This window comes from Phalacrocorax carbo, chromosome 9, assembly GCF_963921805.1.
Source record: "Phalacrocorax carbo chromosome 9, bPhaCar2.1, whole genome shotgun sequence".
In the NCBI taxonomy this organism is placed as follows: Eukaryota; Metazoa; Chordata; class Aves; order Suliformes; family Phalacrocoracidae; genus Phalacrocorax; species Phalacrocorax carbo.
In genome coordinates, this window is record NC_087521.1 from 32,601,339 (window position 1) to 32,619,805 (window position 18,467).

Genomic DNA, 18,467 nt, shown 5'->3' on the forward strand with positions numbered 1-18,467 from the left:
GGATTTAAAGCCAGCAGCCTGCTGATGCGAAGTGACAGCTCGCCAGCCTGACAAGCGTGGGGCTATTTTGCGTGGCTTTTATAGAATCCCGCAGAGGACGTAGTAAGTGTGAAGGGGAAAAACCAATTCTGCCAGGGAAAGGGACGCGCCCTCTTGAAAAGCCACATTCATTTGAGAAAAATGCTCCACGCTGCCTCACTGGAGAGAGGAATCAAACGAGCCATTCACAACCAGCACAGGCAGAAAGCGATGGAGCAAGGGCTTGATTTGCATCTTACAGAATGCAACACTAAAAATACACACATGTACACAGGGAGCAAAAGCAAGGACGTGGTGGGTACATGGAAGAAGATCCGATAATGCACTGACATTGGCAAAGCATTCCTCAAAAAAAGAAGAAAAAAAGAAGAAAAAAAGCAAGTGTTAAAAAAATTCTTGTGCTGCATTACAAGCCAGAAGAAAATCCAGTGATCTCACTGTGCAGTAATTTCTCTCAAAGCAAGGGAAACAGGCAAAAAAATAAATCTACAGAGAGAGATAAAGTATCTCACTGGCCGTAATCTTTCCATGCTGCAAGCCAGACAATGCCTGGTGAGCTTACAAACGTCTGGGCTAAATCAGGGGCCAAGCTTGCAGGTCCTTTTGCATGTGAATGTACTTGTCCCTGTGGTGGCTGCGAGCGAGGCCGGAGAGCAGCAGCCCAGCTGCAGTGAGCCGCCCTGCGAGACCAGTCACTTTGCAACACTGGGACCAGGGACCCGCTGCGCTGCCCAGATTAGGGATGGGCAGCTGGGGCAAGCAGAGGTGAAAGTGTACGCCCAAGGTCACACGGAGTCTGCTGGAGATGCAGGGGCTGGACCTGAGCCCACCAGCAGGATGCTTGGGCTTCATCCCGACACTGCCCTTCCTTTTAGCCACTTGGCATAAAAAGTAAATCACCCAAAGGGATTTTGGGGACAGAAACTCGATTGTGGTCCCCTGCAGAAACAGGGGAAGGAGCAGATTTGGCTGCTTCTGCAGTGCTAGAGAAACGCCTTGGCTGGCCGGCCCCTCTACCCACACATCCCTGGGAGCACCATGGGATGAACCCCAAAGCACCTCCAAAGCAGCGGCTGGCACAAGGCACTGCTTCCCCAGAGCCAGTTGTCCCTGCAGGGCCCCGATGCTGCGGGACATGCCTGGGAAAAGCTGTATGATAGTCCTGGGGACCACCCTGCAAGGCAGGCCTGATCCCACTTCTCCCTTAGGAAACAACCCAAAGGGGAGGGCAGACAGGCAGCAGACTCTGTCTTGCTATTTTTCTTGGATTAATTACTGACAACTCGTTTCCAGCCATCACTTTCTTGGAAGTGAACGATTTGCTGGTGAGATGAAATTAAGACCTTTACTCAGTAAGACACACAAGATGCCTTTGAAGTTAAGTGTTTGGGTAGCTCCCCTTCCCAATGAAGGGGCTATTTGTGTGCTTAACTTTCAATTATACACTTAAACCTCTGGCTGAATTACACCTAAACCCACTCTGACTACGCTCAGCCTAAGTACACCAGGGAGCAGACCAGCCAGTGCACCGAATCCCATCGCTTTACTTGCTAATAGCTGGCTGCCACAGATGTACTCATTTCCCTGCTTCTTTAAACGCTGCTTTCATTGTCATCCTTTTTATTTGGACTGCTAGGAAGTACAAAAATCCCCAGAAGCAACCCAGAGCAGAGACGGCCATAAACACAGCAATTTTACCACCAAATGCTGCGGCACACGGCTCACTGCACTCATCGCTCCCGCTGCCCACAGGGCTGTGGACCACCTCTGGGAAAGCTTAAAGAAGCACTGGGGACTGTGAGTTACCCACACAGAGGGTTGGGGTTTTTTTGCAGACATCAGCCTCTGCATGCTTTCTAGGGAAGGAAGCCAGCCAGGCTGCCCAGGTAAGGCACCAGCTCCACTGACCCACAGTCCAAGAGAATACAGAATTTGGGTGCTGTGGCTGCAAGCCCAACATGCCAGTGATGCTGCTCCATCCCCAGCTGGACCTAGATGGCACAAAATAAGCTTCTGCACTTCCAGGCAGCAGAATGAATTTTCCGAATGAAGCTATATTTTGCTACTGTTGTTTTTTCTTTTTTTAATGTGGGTCAGAAACAAGTGGCATTTTCTGCTGCTGTTTGGGTTTTTTTTTTCCAAGTAGCTACACTGATGGTTGATCCTTTCAGACCACTGCAGCCTGGCTTCTCCTTTCTCAGAAGTCTTATTGGTATAGTTTATCTTGCCAGAAAATGCACTTTTTGTCCTCTTGGCAGCAATCTGGGGATTGAATTAAATTGCTGGTAGCAGTGCTAAGCAGTGCTAAGCCTGCCTGGTTAGCACTGCCCTTCCCAAAATCCAGATGTGCCACAGGACACCCATGCGGGCAGCCAGGACCTGACTTGAATTACACTGCTGCTCCCTGCACCCTGACATACCCAGCGCTTTCCCAGCCCAGCAGAGACTCTCTTCAACCACCACCAAAGAGGAAAAAAACCCAGGCTGAGGAAGATAAGAGGTGAAATCAAACCCTGTCCCATACCCTGTAAAGGCTCTCTGGGTACCCCAGCCCCTCTGGGGCTTTCCAGGGACACTGAATTGCCACGTACCCAGTTAACTGCATTTCCCCCCTGTGCCACCCTGCCATGAATGGTGTAAGGCTACAGCTGGGTTCAGGTGTCACTGGCTCTCCTCCCATGCTGGCTCCTGTCATCAACCCTCCCCCAGGATGAGGAGAACCCCTCCAGCCCAGGGAAGGTTATCAAGCGACCCCCCACTCCCCAGAGGGCGAGAAGGTGTTAACTTTACCTGGAGAGGAGGATATTGCAATTCTGAGCTCTCCGGCCGTCTATGACTGAAAGCTCCTTGACTTTATGCCGGGAACTCAAGGTGTCATCAATAGCATCTTCCTTCTACAAAAAAACAGGGGGGGAAAAAACAAAGCCTGGAGAAAAGCCATGGAGGAGCAAAGACATTTAGTACTCTCAGCACATAGCAGCGTGATACTTAGCGGACCCCCATTAATCAGGATTGTCACCACAGGTTACAGGTAAAACCCATCGCCTGTAACTGAAACACAGTAAGTAATTTCATAAAACAGAGCTAGCTTTGAAGCACTGGTTAGAAATGTAAATATCTTCTCCGACAGGGAAGATTTAAGAATCTGCAACACACAGGTGCTGCTGAATAAATAAAACTGGGCTTTCTTAGCATACATATTTGTGATACTTCATTAAATCCTCGCATGAAATATTTCATTATGGGCTGATGCACACACTCAGCATCACTCTTGTTCTTCACCCCCGCTCCAAACATCTGCAGTTGCCCTTCACGCATCAGTCCTCCTGAGCAAGCTAGCCAATACAAGCCACCAGACTTGCAAATGCAACCTGCAGCATTTGCTGCTCTTTCAGGGAAATTCTCTCCAAATAAGGGATTTGAAAGCAGGAATTGGTGTGGCATAAATACCTACATCTCCTAAGCAGCTTAAGTATGTTACCTTCAAATGAGTAACAATATACCAAATTGCAGTTGCGGGCAAATGGGCAGATCTAGATAACAGCAATCTTGCAGGGTTGCCCAAGGGATTCATGTTGCCCCTGGTTTTAATTTACCATATTGCATGTTTTATTAAGGTTAATCAATTAAAAGCCAGCTATTTAATCCTTCTGGAAGGAACACAACCTGGAGCTGCAAGGTCCCTTGCGCTACAGACCCGCACTAAATGTCTATGAGCATAGGAGACCTGGCATGCAGCCACTGCACGGGTTGAGAGTGAGCACAGAAGTTGCCATGTTTTACTCTTATTCTTGTTTGAATGAAAAAAACCAGCTATGAGAAGTGGGAAGCTGCTGGGACAGGTAGTGTCAAGCAAACGCAGTGGCAGGTGAAGGAAGGTGTGCCCCAAGACACCTACTACCAGCTGCCCTTCTCATGCACCTTGCCTGATCTGACCGCAGTGAAACAGAGAGCTTCAACCCACAGGTATGAGTTTATTTATTTCCATCTTTTGAAAAGCGAAAATGCTCAAGTGTAGGAGCTTCTCTGTGTTAAGCTGCATCTGAAAATTCAACCCGTGGACTCAGATGTTGGCTGCAACATCCAGCCAGACATCAGAGAGGGCACCTTTGTACTTACCAGCCTCCCTGGCATCAAGGCATCAACACTGAAGTTGCTCCTTCTGGTGATCTTTGTAACTCTCTGATTAAACACCCATTTCGCTGCACATTAACCCCTCCGCAGCACTGTGTGCATCCCTTGTGTCCCCAGCCCCATGCTTGCCCTGCCCTCACCGCTCGCAGGTGCCGGGCTACAGCAGGTGCTCGCTTACCTGTCTGGAGCTACCGTTCACAAAGAAGTCCTATGGCCATAGCAGAAGCATGGAAAAAGGCAGTAAAAACACATGCAGTTCAGTGATCTCAGCAAAACCAAAAGGAACTGAAGCACAGTCAAGGGGAGGGTGCAAAACAGGGGTCTCGGCAGCACGGGAAGGCACTCGGGGTCCACCAGTGCCGAAATAGGGGGGATGCACATGAAAATGTGGTGAGGATTAAAGGATGCGCTGGAGGAGAGGACTGATGGGAGAGAGAGAGGCGGCTCCATGAATGGGTCAGGCAAGGTGCTGGTGTGCAAGGAGGTGAGAAGGGGACATGGGACAAGGTGGGAGGATGCTGGCCAAGCCCTGCCACTGCTCTGCATAAGAGTCAGCAAGTGCTGGCCCAAAGGCACAGCACTGCCCAACCCGCTGTGCCAGGGAAGAAAATTGCTAGTTTTTGTGAATCCAAGAGACTGAAATGCCAACGTGACTGCCAGGAAAAACAGGGCTTTCAAGTGGAAACAACGAGAGGTTCATCCCGGAGCAAATCTGGCCACAGCAAAATCACCATTTGCCGTGGCAACACGTTTCCCCTTGATTTCTCCTCTGACAGGGACAACTCCCCTCCTCCAGGGCTTGGCAGCCTGGCCAAATGCCACCCTGACACCCTGCTGGCACCACTGGTCCTCCGAAGACCTGGTTGTCCTGCCAGGCTCCCCCCACCAGACTGAATGCATCCATGGCAAAGTCAGCACACCACACACACACACACACACACACGAGGGTTTTCCCTCCTTGTTCCCTAGGCTGCATCTTTTTTTCTTTTTGTGCTTGGCTCAAGAGACCATCCAGCAGCTCCCTGATGGGGAGGGCAGTTTCAAAGGTGCATAAACGGTTTATTTTTTTTTAGTAGAAGGGTAAGGCAGTCAGTGAGTGGAGGAGGTAGGTGGTTTCAAACACAGCTGGTTTATAAGGGCACTTCCCTCCAGCCCCTCCGTGCCAAGGCAGCCAATGGCCCATGTGCCTTGTTCAAGTTGATAATTTCCAAACACAGACCATCACTGCTGCCTTTTTAAAGGAAACCTTTTTACACAGGTTTTCCCCTGACCAGCTGCTGAGGCTGGATCAGCCCAAGACCCACACATGGCTCTGGGCAGGAGGATGGGAAAGGGCTCTGTTAGACGCCACCGAACACCCAGGGCTGGGGTACTGGCACCTGCTGGGGACTGAACTGTGCTGATCACAAACCCTGTGGCTAAAAACCAAAGTGTCAGGCTTTCCTTGAGGCCACAGAGATGCTGTGGCTATGAAACAGAACAAGACATGCCAGGAGGCAAAGAAACGTCAGCCAAGAAAAGCAGTGACTGACCCTTTCTTTGGCAGAGGGGTGGGCACCCATGGGGTGCAGTGTGGGCACCCCACTGCAGGTGCTGCACTGAGTAGTTCCATGAGGCAGTGTAGCACCCGTCTGCGTAGAAAAGTGCCAAAGAGCTGCCATGACCCTCCCCAGGAACAGACATCTGGCAATGCTACCAAACTGGTAGCAAGGCAAGGGGGACCTGCAGACCCTGAATAAGGACACCCAAGCTGCCACTGCCGTACTTCAGGGAGGTTAGATGAAAAACGCTACAATTTAGCTGGATGAGAGGCTGTTGCAAAGACAGAATTAACTCCATGGATCAGTCAAGGATGTAAAGGATTGGTGTTTCATAAAGCAACCTCTTCCCAGCAGGCTCCTTCATGGGACAGACACAAAGCACACACACAAGCAGCAATGAGAATCTTCTTGTTCATTTAACTGGTCCTTAATTAGGAAGCCCTCCTTCTGTCCTGATGCTCAGACCTGCCCCATGATGCTCAGACTTGCTCCATGCTGCTGGAGAGGAGGACGCGGTGGTCCTCCTGCAGTCTCCTGCTCCAGGAGAGGGAGGGCTCCCCATGCATTAAAGTAGAGAAAAGGCTTGTTACAAACCCCCTCCCTCTCTGCCTCAAACTAGCCTCATCTCTGCCACTTCCCCTCACATGAATTCTGATTAGCCTCTGCTGCAGGATGGTTGTGTAAGAAGGAGTAGCTTTAAATCTGCTGTCACTTCCCCCACAAACATTCCCCACCCCTGTTGTCTCTGGTCCCTGCACAGGTCGCTCTCACTTGCACAGAGGAGCTGGAGGCTTTTCTTCTTTCATCCCTTTTTGGGAGATGAATTATTTACCAGCTCACTGCTAAGCCCCTGGCTCAACGACATGTATTTTTTCCACTTGGCCCCAGCTCTTTTACATCAGTCACCGCTGTGGGACCTGCCAGGACTGCCCTGGCTGTGTCACTGCCACTTATCAGCACCACTCCCAGCCTCTTGCCCTTGCAGGCTCTCAAAATATCTCTGCTGGAGGAGCAGACCCCTGTGTAACACATCTAAGCCCTGATGGCCCTAAGACTTGCTTTTCTCCATCACCACATGCATGTCCTTAAGCAGATACCCACAGTCCTGCTGGGTCCTCATGCCACAGCCTGAAATGCAGAGGTCCTGCAGGTTTTTCTATTATATCTAGCAAGATTGGTAAATGCTGGTATCACAGACAGCTGTGTGGCCAAGCCCTCTGCCCGGGATGGGGACATCTGCAGAGCTTTGCTAGCAAGGATGGGGAGGATATGGACTCTCCTGACAGCATGGGGCAGGGATGCTCCCAGGCTGAGCTCCAGGAGGCCCAGAGAGCTCATGTCCTCCCTGTGCGGAAAGGGCCTTTCCTGAGAGCTCCAGAGCTCACTTTATAGACTGTGTTTACATCCCAGCCTGTGACATGGGAAAAGCATTTAAAGAGATGCTTAAAATTAAGTACCTCATTAAAGTCTCAGGTCTGTGCACTACTTAGGGATTATCAGGCCCTATGTCAATAAAAATAGCCAAGACCCATCAACAGCAGCCCTGCAACAGCTACTAATGGGGGGTCTGAGAGCTCTCTGCCACACACACCTCTGCATGCTGGTCCCAGACACTGCTGGGACATTGGCCACAGCAATGTACCACCCAGCCATGTGACTTCGGAGCCCCGGTTTGCTCAGGGCATGGGCGGGCAGGCAGGCAGCTCCTGATGTCCCACGTTGTGTCTGCAGACAAGTGAGAGGTGTTGTCACCAAGGAAGTGATTTTCAGCCAAGGGCTCAAGACAGGGAGCAGTGAGAAGAAATACCTACTCCTCCACTGCTTGCTCAGAACAGAAACTAACTTTTGCTAGAGCTCAAAAACGCTGCAAATTATTAAGGCATTAGGTCATCCTCCTTCCCTGCAGGGACAGGTCATTTGCATGGAGCTCCCCCAGCCCCATGCCATGTGCAAAGTGCCCCATGGTGCATGTGCTATGTCAAGGAGTGCATCTAACCCTGCGTGCTGGTGCATGCACAGCAGCTGTCTGCACAGCTGTGCTGCCAGCAACACTGGGACATGCAGCCAGGCACCCCCTCCCCATGCTGGGACTGCAAGTGGGGGCACCCTGGGGACTTGCAGGCGAGCAGTTATATGACCTCAGGTCCAGGGGGATGTGTACCATCACTTGGCTCACACAAAACAGTGGTATGATGTAGCCTGGGTGAGCCACAAGGCACTTGTGCATCATGCTCCCAAGGGTGGCTCCAGCCCCAGCAGCACCTCACAGGTGGGATTTCATCTCCTTTTTCCCAATATCCCTTCCAGATGCTCTCACAGCAGCTTCTGCCAGTCCCTGGCTCCCACATTCAGCTCCGTTTTGGTCCTTATCCCATCTGGGGTGAAAGCCTGTGTCACAGCTCTCCTTGCAGTATCTTGCCCTACTTGCTGGCCCTGAACCTAACCAGACGCTTCACCCAGCAGAACCTTGGCCAAGCTGAATTATTTTCAGACTCCTGCCTGGCAATAATCTGCAGCACACCAGGTGATTCATAGACTCAGGCAGACAAGCCAGAGGGCAAACCATCCCACTGACACACCAGGTTTTTATTGCATTTCCATCTCATCTTCAGATGTGCCCTTCAGAAGGCATGAGTTAAAGCTCCAAAACACTGGGGGAAAGAGCCAGCACTGTGGTCACCTATTCCCGAAACACAATGGGGCAGCATGCACCTTTGGTGGGTTACTCTTGATATTTGCCCTGCTCTAATCTGCCCTGATCTTTCCATCAATTAGTCTCTGTAAGAGATTAAGCTCTCACGTTGCCTAAGGAGCTTATGTGTCGGGTCTATTCCTTCCCAGAACCGTCCCTCCACCTGAGCCTGGCAAGAGCGGGACAAGCTCTTTCTCTCCTCCCAGCAATGCAGCCAGATGTTCAGCAGGTGAACATGACTTCTTCAGCTTCTCTCCTTGCTTTTTCTCCTGCCCTCTTGAAAAACTCATTGCTTTTGCCCATCGTGGTTCTGCTTGGGGTAAAATAAGTGTCTAATTTTCTTTGTGTGCTTTGATGCCTTCCAAACTGGGGCCATATTGCTTGAGCAGGAGATTAAAAAGCAGAGACTTTTGCCTGCAGTGTCATTATTTTGGTTTGGGATTTGATTTTTGTTCAAAGTTCACATTTTGCTCTGGGCTCACTACAAAAATAAAAAGAAGAGATCCACCCATGGTAGATGTGGGCAAAACTTAGTCCTTCTTGGCCAGAGCGGGATAGAAATTTTCCACCCAATAGGGACACATGAAGCAGTTGCTCTTAAGAGTGATCCAAAAATATTACCCAACCATGGCCACATCTGGGGGCTATTTTCATACATTCCCTGTCTCTTTTTTTTTTTTGGTTTTTTGGTGATCCATCTTCATGACACACGTGATCAGGTGCATGGGCAGGGGTGAAATCCGGCACAGCGAGCTGTGAACGGCCACTTCAATGCAAAGGCACCGGCACGCGGATGACAGGATAACACAGATCGAGTTGATCTGGCAAATGCAGCGTTGGTATGAAATAATGATGGGAGATGTGTTTTGAAACCACAAGAGAAACTACATGATCTCATAATGGCGGCGCCTTGCCCAGATGCCCGAACGCGCCCCAGGCCAGCCACTACCTGCTGTCTTTGGTAGGCGGAGAAGGTCCTTTCCAGGTCTTCGAGGTCCAGGATTTTAAAGACTTTTGCGTCATCTATGTCAGTCCACACGGTGCCTGCCAGCTTGTTCTGCAAGACAGCAGAAGCACTGTAGGTTGGGGATCCCCGCCCACCTGCCCTTACATCACTGGGTGGCTGTCTGGCACCTCGTTTCACTGCCCGAATTATTGTCCAGCTTACCTCTGGCAGCTTGGACCAGTTGAAGGACTTAAGGGCGTTCGTTGGCTGTGGGATGCTCTTCTTCTTGAGGGCCAAGCCCAGAGGTGCTCCGGGGGGAGGCATCACCCCATCCAGGGGTGGAGGGCCGGGGGGAGGTGGGGGACCACCTGGAGGGGGTGGTGGTGGGGGAGGTGGTGGGGGACATCCCCCTGGGGGTGGTGGTGGTGGTGGTGGGGGAAGAAGGGATCCGGGAGCTGGAGAAGGTAAAGGGCCACCAGGGGCCCCTGGTGGCAAAGGTGGTCCTCCGGGGCCAGCAGCACAGATCGCCCTCTGGGAGAGAAAGAAGAGGAGGGATCGGTCATAGGGAGCTGGGGGACACCACCCAAGAAACATCCCTACCCTGATTTTTAATTTTTTTGCCCAAAATTTCACCAGCATAGCAAGCACTCAAAGGCTTCAGCATTGCTGACTGAAGTTTGGTGCAGCTGAAGAGGCAAAATCACCCCATCACCATGGACAGACATCTTGGTGGCCCTCCCAACAAGCACCCTTCTCAGCCCCCTGTGCAGCTCAGCCTCCAGAAATCACCCCATGGTGTTTGCAGGGGGTTTGGGACTGGGCCACAGTGGGGAGGAGGTTCGGGGCCTCACCCTGCTCATCTCATGGAGTTGCGCCGTGAGATCTGCCACCTGCTGCTTGACCTGCTTATGCTCACTGGACTCCTTCTCCAGCTTCTCCTTCATCTTGTTCAGCGTCTGCATCATTTCTTCCTTCTCCTGGGCCTTGGCATCACACTCTCGCTCCTTCTTCTCCAGCTTCTGCTGAAGCTCAGTGTGCTCTGAAACAGCCCCATGAAACCACTTTTGGGTGACAAACACTCCCTTCTGGCAAACGACAGCACGCAGGGGACTAAACCCCATGGTGCCCTGTGGAGAAGCTGCACAGTTAAGAAAAGGGCGCGTGTGCTGTGCCTTAATACCCTGGCCAGGGCTTCCCCATGAAAAATTAGTATCCGCTTTGCTTGTTTCCCTTGTAAGCCCCATAGGGTGATATTATCTCAGCCACTCAATAAAGCCTGCAGAGTCCATCCAGCTAAGTACGTGATCTGTTTAGCTTACCATGTCCGCTAAGTTTAATGTTAACACTGTATACCTCTCTATCACTCACCTTTTCGCATTTTTTCTGCTTGCTCTTTCCACTGTTTCACTTCATTTTCGTTGACTAACCTAAAAGGAAAAGATGTGTAGCATGTGAGACAATGCTACCGCAGTAAACAAGCAACTATCACCAACAAGAAACACGACTGAGCAAGTCTGGACAGTAGAATTTAATGCTCCCAAAATGGTATTTCTAACACCTCTGCTCTGCCTCCCCCCGGCAGGGTTTTGCAGGCTGGGATGCAGTGGTGTCTCAACAGCTCCAGGGATGCTGGCTTGTCCAACCAAGGAGCAGAAACTTCACTGGCTGACAGTAGTGATGAATAAGGAACAGTGACAGCAGCAGTCAGAGGAAATAGCTCACTGAGGACACAGAGGCTCAGCTTAATTCACCTGCACATTGTGCTTAAGAGGTCACAGTGATGCCAGCGTGGCAGAGATAACCCCCAGCCCTGGCCCTCTCATCTGCCAGAGCGGGAGGCAGCAAAGCCACGGCGGTCTGTGTTGCTGCTGCTCAGCAGCCAGCCCTGGGAAAGCCGGATGAGCACTTACATTCGGACAACGTTTTTAATATTGAAGTTTTCCAGGGGAGTGGCGTCGGGGTCCTGCCCTTTGTCACTCTGGATGACAATCTGCTGCACGATCCTGTCGAGCAGCAGCCAGTACTGGACAGTGTTGCCACTTCTTTTATCTGTAGGGGAGAAGGGGAGAGACTGAGGGGAGCGGCAGGGAGGTTGCTGCTGCCCCTAGGGAGGAGATGTGGGCTGCCAAGCCCCTGGCAGCCGCAGTTTCCTTGACTGCCTCGGCACTCACAAGGCATTTGGAGACAGTGGTGCAGGATAGACATAAAGTGCGGGTATGCCTCGGTGTGTGTCAGCCTCTTCCTTGTCAACTCAAACATCTGCGTTGCACTTTTGGTGTCGATGTGGACCTGTGGACAGGAATGAAGTGAGGTCAGGCCATCAGACCAGCGATGGCACTGCCTGTTTCCTGGAAACAGGGTCTGAGTTCCAAACCCCACGAGCCATGCCCTCCCCATGCCTGACGGACAGACAAGCTCCACTGCCCTGCAAGGGGCAAAGAGTTCTGGTCAGCAGCCAGGGATGAAGCAGGCTGTAGGATGGAGGCCACAATAGAGGAGGGCAACAGGAGGCAGATTTCCAACCTCCAAATTTTATCCAAAAGATGGCACTTCATCCCAGGCCACATAGGTGCTTTTAAAAAGAACCGTGACATTGAGTGCCGGTATCTGCATCAGCAATGTTCACACTCACCAGCTCAAATCTTTTGGCAAATTCCAGTTCGTCTTCATTTCTAAGCATTTCGAAAAAATCTAAGTGTCTGAGGAAAGAAACGGGGGAAAAAAGACTATTAAAAGTAGATATGAATGTGACAATTAATAAATCGCAGGCAGTCAGTCTGGCAGAGCTTCTAAGGCAGCCCAATAGCTGGAAGCAGCCCAGAGAAAAGCAGGACTTGAAACATCAACTGGATCTTCAGTCTGGGAGCTCTCTCCCAGTCATTACAGCCTTTCCAAGGATCTTCTGGGATAAGAAGAGAAGGAGCGCTGGCAGCATCCCCCAGGCCCACAATGGCTCAACCCTATGTTAGAGCATAGTGAAATAGCGCTGGGGTTTTTCCTCTCCCTCTCTGGTAAGAGCGAAGAATTTCCTCAGGAGGGGCCAGATCGACAGTCTAGACTCACATGCTTTCCCCAAAGGCCAGGTCCAGAAAGCAAGGGCGCAGGGCAAGGGCAAAAATAATTGTTGGGCTGTGGGTTACTACTCACCGGTCGAGGGTTGAATTTTCATGCTCTCGTAGTTTATCAATGACTGGCTGGATCCCAAGCATGAGAAATTCGTATCTCAGGTGGAGTCTGAAATCCAGGCTTTCCTGCAGGGCACAGTTGTGGGGTCAACACAGCAAGGTGCACGTCCTTGGAGGCCTTATTGAAATATAAACACCCAAACCCACCAAAACACCTCCCTCTCTGAGAGCCCCGGTGCTCACCACGCCTGCCCCCTGGCTCAGGACTGCATTGATGAAGGACATGATGGCTGTCTTGAGGCTCACTTCGTCCCGATACCGCCCTGTGCTCTTGTCCAAGTCATTGATCAGCGTCTGCCAAACACACAACATCAGTTACATGCCCACTGACAGCCCCAGTGCAGCACAATCGGCCACGGGACACATGCAGGAACAATTCCTTGTGGTGCTCCAAAACCCCCCACAGCAACCGACTGGTGAGGGATCATCAGCTGCTGCCTGCTGTAATGCAGCCCACACCCGCAGCCGTTTTGACTAACATCAGCCCATCCAGATGTGCTACAGCCTTGCCAAGCTGCAATCCCAGCGACCCTGCACAAGTAAGCATTCCTTTTTTGGGGGGGTGCTGCCTTAAATAACTGGTTCCTCACTCTTTGCTCAGCTACAGACCTCATCAGACATAGTTCTGGAGTAATTCCCAGAGTATCTAAGTTGCAAACGGCCATAATAAATCATTTGCAAGTGGCATTTTGATATCCAGAAGGAGAAAGGGATAAGAACACTGAATTTTGAGAGCCGAAGCGCAAGTCAGGACCCACCTACCTGAAAACGAGTCCGTTCGCTGGCGTATTTCTGGTAGTGCAGCATCGCCTCCAGTACCTTTTTGTGGCCCCCAGGAACCAGGCACACAGCGCCCATGATTTCCAGCACTGCCACCTTCGTCTTAATATTCTCTGTGCTCAGACTCTGAGCAATTACGTTAATACTCTCCGAATGGGCCAGGACGTGAGCCCGGCCTAGGGAGTTGTTCATTAGTGCTTTTATACATCCAATGAGCGAGGTATGTATTCGAGACTCTGCTGTCTCATAGTCCATGCTTTTGAGAAAGTTAAGAATACACGACAAGCCATCCAGGTCGATGAACCGGGTTACAAACCTGCCAGAAAGAGGCTTTTTAGCTTTAAAACCAAATGCTGAAGGACCCTTTTAACCTCAAACAGGGCTGACTTGTCTGTTGTTGCAAACCCAGAACCTTCTTATCTATTTTGTCCTGGACTTTGGCTAGCAGAAAGCCTGCAGGCTTAGAGCACAGCGACAAGGTTGCAAAAATCTTAGCAATTTAATTGGTGCCTGGTAGCATAGGCAACCAGGCACAAGGTTGTCCAGAGATAGAATATTAGGAAGAGAATGAGCTAACCCAGCCACCAGCACAAGTGCCAGGGTGGAGGTTTGGAGTTTGCAGTCACGCTGCTGCAAAACCTTCCCAGTCCCCAACCTGAGTCTTAAACCCCACTCACTTGGGACCAGTTTTGCACAGGACTGGTAGAAGCTCCCAGGCCTCGGGGTCACCTCCTCATCAACCACAGACACCCCAACATCAGCTGAGCCCATATCCATGACGCCTGTCAGACTTTCTGCCTCCTGCTACCTCTCCTGCCTCACCACCCACATCCTTCTCCTCCCTTAGGCACACCTCACCAATTTTAAGGGATTTCTGATTTTTGTGATGACTTATAATGTCACTAAATAGAAAGCAGACAGTAAATGCACAGCAGTGCCCCAGGCAGATTCACTAGAGCAGGCAGACATAACACTGCATGCTGCTCAGGCATTTTAGGACCTCCCTGCCCAATGCCATCCAGGCTGGGTGTATTCTGGTTTGGCAAAAGGCATAGGCTCAGAAAGCAAATGAGCCAAGAACATCCCAGCACTGGGATGATTTTAATTCGAAACAAGCCATGCTGATGCGCAACAACAAAAGGGGTAATTGCAGGCTTGGGGAAAACTGATTTCTGTGCTTCAAAGCCTGCTCTTCTTCCAGGCAAAGTCAATAGGAAATTTGATGTTCACTACCCTGGGAGCAAAAGCAGGTCCAACAGGTAAAATTTTCTGTAGAGCCTCCTGGATCCTTCTGACTTGCAGTGAGACACTCACAAACCACTTTCAAGGCCTTTGCAAAGTTTAATGGCTGGGTACCAGCCCTGCTCCCAGGGCGCTGCAGGGAGCCAGCACCCAAGAGGTCCAGGTTTCACAGGAATCAGGTGCTCACCCTCGACCCTGGGAATTTCTTACTAAGCACCATCACCAGAATCATTGCAAAAGAGAAATGGAAGAGGGGAATGTATTTGCAAGCAATAACAAATTTTTTTCTTCCATAACCAGGTCACACATTTCTTAATGAAACATTTTCCCATCAGAAAATGTTGACCTGAAGCATTAAAGGTTTTGCAGATGTGGGTGTACAGACTCCAGAGGAACTGAATTTAGGAAAAACTACAGACATGTAGAAAGAGTCCCACCCTTTCTTTATCCTCCCATCAAAACCTCCTAGCAACTTTTTTTTTTTTGCATTTCATAAAAGCCTGAAGATTCATGTGATTTTATTCCTTTAAAAAGTGCAAGAGAAGTTGAAGTTGAAACGAAGGGCCTGGTTGACCAACAAAAACTGGATTATGTTTTTGAAAAATTCAATCTGGAAGGAATTTTTACATTCTCTTCCAATGAGAACAACAGTAAATTTTAAAAAGAACCCCAGAAGTCGCTTGATTTGCCTGAACAGATGTGAAGGTCCTGGTGGCCCCTGGCCCCTAAAAGGACTGAGGAAAAGGAACAAAATGACAAAAGGTGAATTGAAAAAAACAAGTGCTGTTTCAGGGTCCTTGCCTCCCTCATCCTGCGCAGGCCCCATTTGTATTTCTATTTAACCACCCGCTCTGCTAGAGAACTCATATCCAAAGCCATGACCGTGGCAATAAAGCCAGGAAAGAGAAGGGAATTGCCTCATTGGTTTCGTCCGCAGCGCAGTCTTCAAACTTTCGATTGTTTTATTTCTCTCCTCCTCATCTTCTTTTTCCAAGGCGATCAGTGATTTTCTCTGCAAAAGGAGAAAGACAGATGTGAGAGGGGAGGTCTCCCTGGGAAGCTCGTGGCTGAGGAGTGGGAGCACCCACTGCCTCGCTGTGCCAAGCTGCGGGGACAGAGCTGGGACCCTAAACCAACTCTGGAAGTCTAAAAGTCCAGATCCTTATGGCAATCGCAGGACTCGGGAAAAGGGGCAGTTTGGAAAAAGCCCCGTGGTCTGGACGGAGACAGCCTGGTCTGGGAACAGCGGGGTGAACATGTAGCTTTAGGCTGAAGATGCTGCCTGCAAGCACACAGACAGCTCGCTAGCACATGTAAAATTAAGCTGCAAGTGTTTGGGGCATCACAAGTCAGCAACACCCCAACCCACATCGGCTTTGGAGCCAGGTTGCTGATGGCCTTGCATCTCCCTGGCCACTTAGGCTTTGTTTCAAAGCAGTGGAAAACAAATATCGGCTGGTGCTGAGCAAGGCTGCAGGAACCCAGTGCCCTCTTCCCCAAACTGGTCCTCGCTCTGCAGCAAGCCCTGGCAAGACTCCAGGCTTCGCTGCCCCGAGACGATCAGGACAGCGGGATTGCCACCTTGAGAGGACATGCTTAGCACTGTCCTGCATGATCATTAAGCTACAGAGTTAATGTCCTGCAGGTAGGAGTGGTGCCACCCCACATTGCTGACCTGCAACTCATCCAGGCAAGCCCACGTTGGAGAATGCTCTTGACTGTCCACCTGCAACCCTCAGACTCAAAGCAGTGAGAGAGAAAGGCTGCAATTCAGGAGACGAGCATCCCAACTCATGGAATCTGGATGTAAATCCTGGCATGTCCCCTACAGCCCACAACACTCCAGGAAACACACTTTTTAAAAGAAACGGGTAAATAAGTGCATCACAGTATCCCATAAGAAAGTGTCCAGCTGAACCCTGCTTAGAGATGCTGCAGGTGGCATCCAGGTGGCAGGAATCTTTATGCATTTCCAGATGATGATCCCAGGGCTGGAGGGGGATGTGAGGATGCAGGGGGCTAAGCCAGCACTAATTGGGGGTTTACAGAGGGAAGGTGCTAAATAGGGGCACAGAAGAAGGAGGGGTCCTTTAGCCTCCCCTGGTAATCTGGGTACCCAACAGGTACCCATGTGCCCCTGCAGAGGATGGGGGGCTCAGGGGATGCCCCACCACCTGGAAGGGATAGGATGCTGCATCCATGCTCAGGGTCAGCCAGGTGGGTCCTCCCAACCCTGTCGGTTCCAAGTCTCCCAGTGCAACCCACCAGTGTACATCTGGGTTGGGGACAGCGGCTGTGTGCACAGGATGCCCATGGCATCTCCCACACTGGATTTCACTGTCCAGCTGGCACTGGGGGCTGGGACCCCAACTCCTGCAGCTCTACCTGGGTAACACAGCTGCCTCCAGCCCTGGGCATGCATGTTAGTAATGGACACAAGTTGCTCTTGGAGAGATTCCAATTGGACATGAGAGGGAAATTTTTCACAGTGAGAACAGTCAACCAGTTGAATAATCTCCCCAGGGAAGTGGTTGATTCTGTCACATTGGACACTTTTAAGATTTGGCTGGACAGGGTGCTGGGCCATCTTGTCTAGACTGTGCTCTTCCTAGAAAGGTTGGACTAGATGATCCCTGAGGTTCCTTCCAACCTGGGATTCTGTGATTCTGTGGTATATGACTTGCTCACCCCAACACATGCCGCCAAGGCCACAGCTAAAGCAACACCCTAGGTGCTCCCTGCAGCATCTGCTGGTGCTGGGCACTCAGAGGTGTCAGGGTGAGCCCTGCCAGCACTGGCTGAGGCTAAGCCAAAGGAGAGAGAAAGGGTCCCAGCAGATATTAAGAGCTGCGCTGACCCCCGCATTTAACCCAGCTCCTCTTTGGCAGCGTGTCAAGGAGATCAAAGCCACCCTCCAGGCATCTGGCAGGCTTTGATCACAGGCTCTGCTCAGGCTCAGGGCTTCGTCCGGCTGGCAGCCCATGGCCAGACCCCTGTGTCCCTGCCTTCCCGGAGAGGAACAGCACACTCCCTCCTGGCTCACAGCCCCTGCTCGCCTCGATGTCCCTGCTCCCCCACCCAGCCCTACCTTCCCTGTCACCCTGTCAGTGTGACAGCAGGGAAAACGGGAAGAAAAAAAGAAAAATCATGCTTTTCTTTTTCGTTTTCCATGCTACTCCCATCCCTAGTGCAATGGCCATGAACCTTGGCACCTTCAGCCTCTGAAAGCAGGAGTGAGGATGCAGGGGTTCTGAACTGCACAGCCCTGCAGGAAATACAACTGTGTTTCCTACACAAAACAGCACTATTTCTGTCTCGCCTGGCATGAATTTGACAATAAAGTATTTCATAAAATTACATCTAAACATGTCCCTCATGGGACAGACAACCGGCAGCATCGTGTTTTGCCGTGGCTGCCCAGCACAGAAGGGTGTCTCGGGAGCAAGGCGGTAGCAGGCATCCATGAAAAAGCCCAGGAGCTATCAGCTTCAATGCAACCACAGCAGCTTGGTGCCCCAGCAGCACTGCACAATCAAATGGGGTCTTTAAAAACCAGCCTGGTGCCTTTATAGGAAAAGCTGCTGTTTGCCATCCATCTCGCAGCCTCCCAGCCTAGGGCAAGATGAAATGCCCTTCCTGCCATGGAAAATGCCTCTGTTTTCCAGCTGTATCCGTTGGTCTAATGGAGGATATCCTTAAATCCTTACATCAGGGGTTTCTGAACTGAAATTGCAAGCTACTGCGAACTATAACTGGCAGTATTATTGACTATTATTATTGAGAAGTCTGTAGACCCAAAATGCTAAAAACAGCCAGGTCACAACTTTGTGGCTACACACTCATTGCCCTCTTGGGCATGATGCTGGCTGTGCTGCAGACTGTCACCACTGCGCTGCTGCCACATACGG

At 50.9% G+C, this 18,467-nt stretch overlaps 1 protein-coding gene across 5 annotated transcripts in view; it reads right to left on the reverse strand.

Moving 5' to 3' along the window:
• The window catches only part of DAAM1 (dishevelled associated activator of morphogenesis 1), a 96,696-nt gene that overhangs the window by 15,610 nt on the left and 62,619 nt on the right, over positions 1 to 18,467 (reverse strand). For 4 of the 5 annotated variants that reach the window (XM_064461016.1, XM_064461015.1, XM_064461014.1 and 1 more), the window contains exons 6-18: positions 15,477 to 15,571; positions 13,300 to 13,633; positions 12,721 to 12,831; positions 12,500 to 12,603; positions 11,985 to 12,051; positions 11,524 to 11,641; positions 11,263 to 11,401; positions 10,721 to 10,779; positions 10,204 to 10,391; positions 9,575 to 9,883; positions 9,356 to 9,463; positions 4,352 to 4,381; positions 2,830 to 2,933 (exon numbers count right to left, since the gene is read on the reverse strand). In XM_064461016.1, the coding sequence (XP_064317086.1) occupies positions 2,830 to 2,933; positions 4,352 to 4,381; positions 9,356 to 9,463; positions 9,575 to 9,883; positions 10,204 to 10,391; positions 10,721 to 10,779; positions 11,263 to 11,401; positions 11,524 to 11,641; positions 11,985 to 12,051; positions 12,500 to 12,603; positions 12,721 to 12,831; positions 13,300 to 13,633; positions 15,477 to 15,571 (1,766 nt within the window). The remainder of the gene's footprint in view (positions 1 to 2,829; positions 2,934 to 4,351; positions 4,382 to 9,355; positions 9,464 to 9,574; positions 9,884 to 10,203; positions 10,392 to 10,720; positions 10,780 to 11,262; positions 11,402 to 11,523; positions 11,642 to 11,984; positions 12,052 to 12,499; positions 12,604 to 12,720; positions 12,832 to 13,299; positions 13,634 to 15,476; positions 15,572 to 18,467) is intronic. The other variant, XM_064461018.1, reaches the window with a different exon arrangement.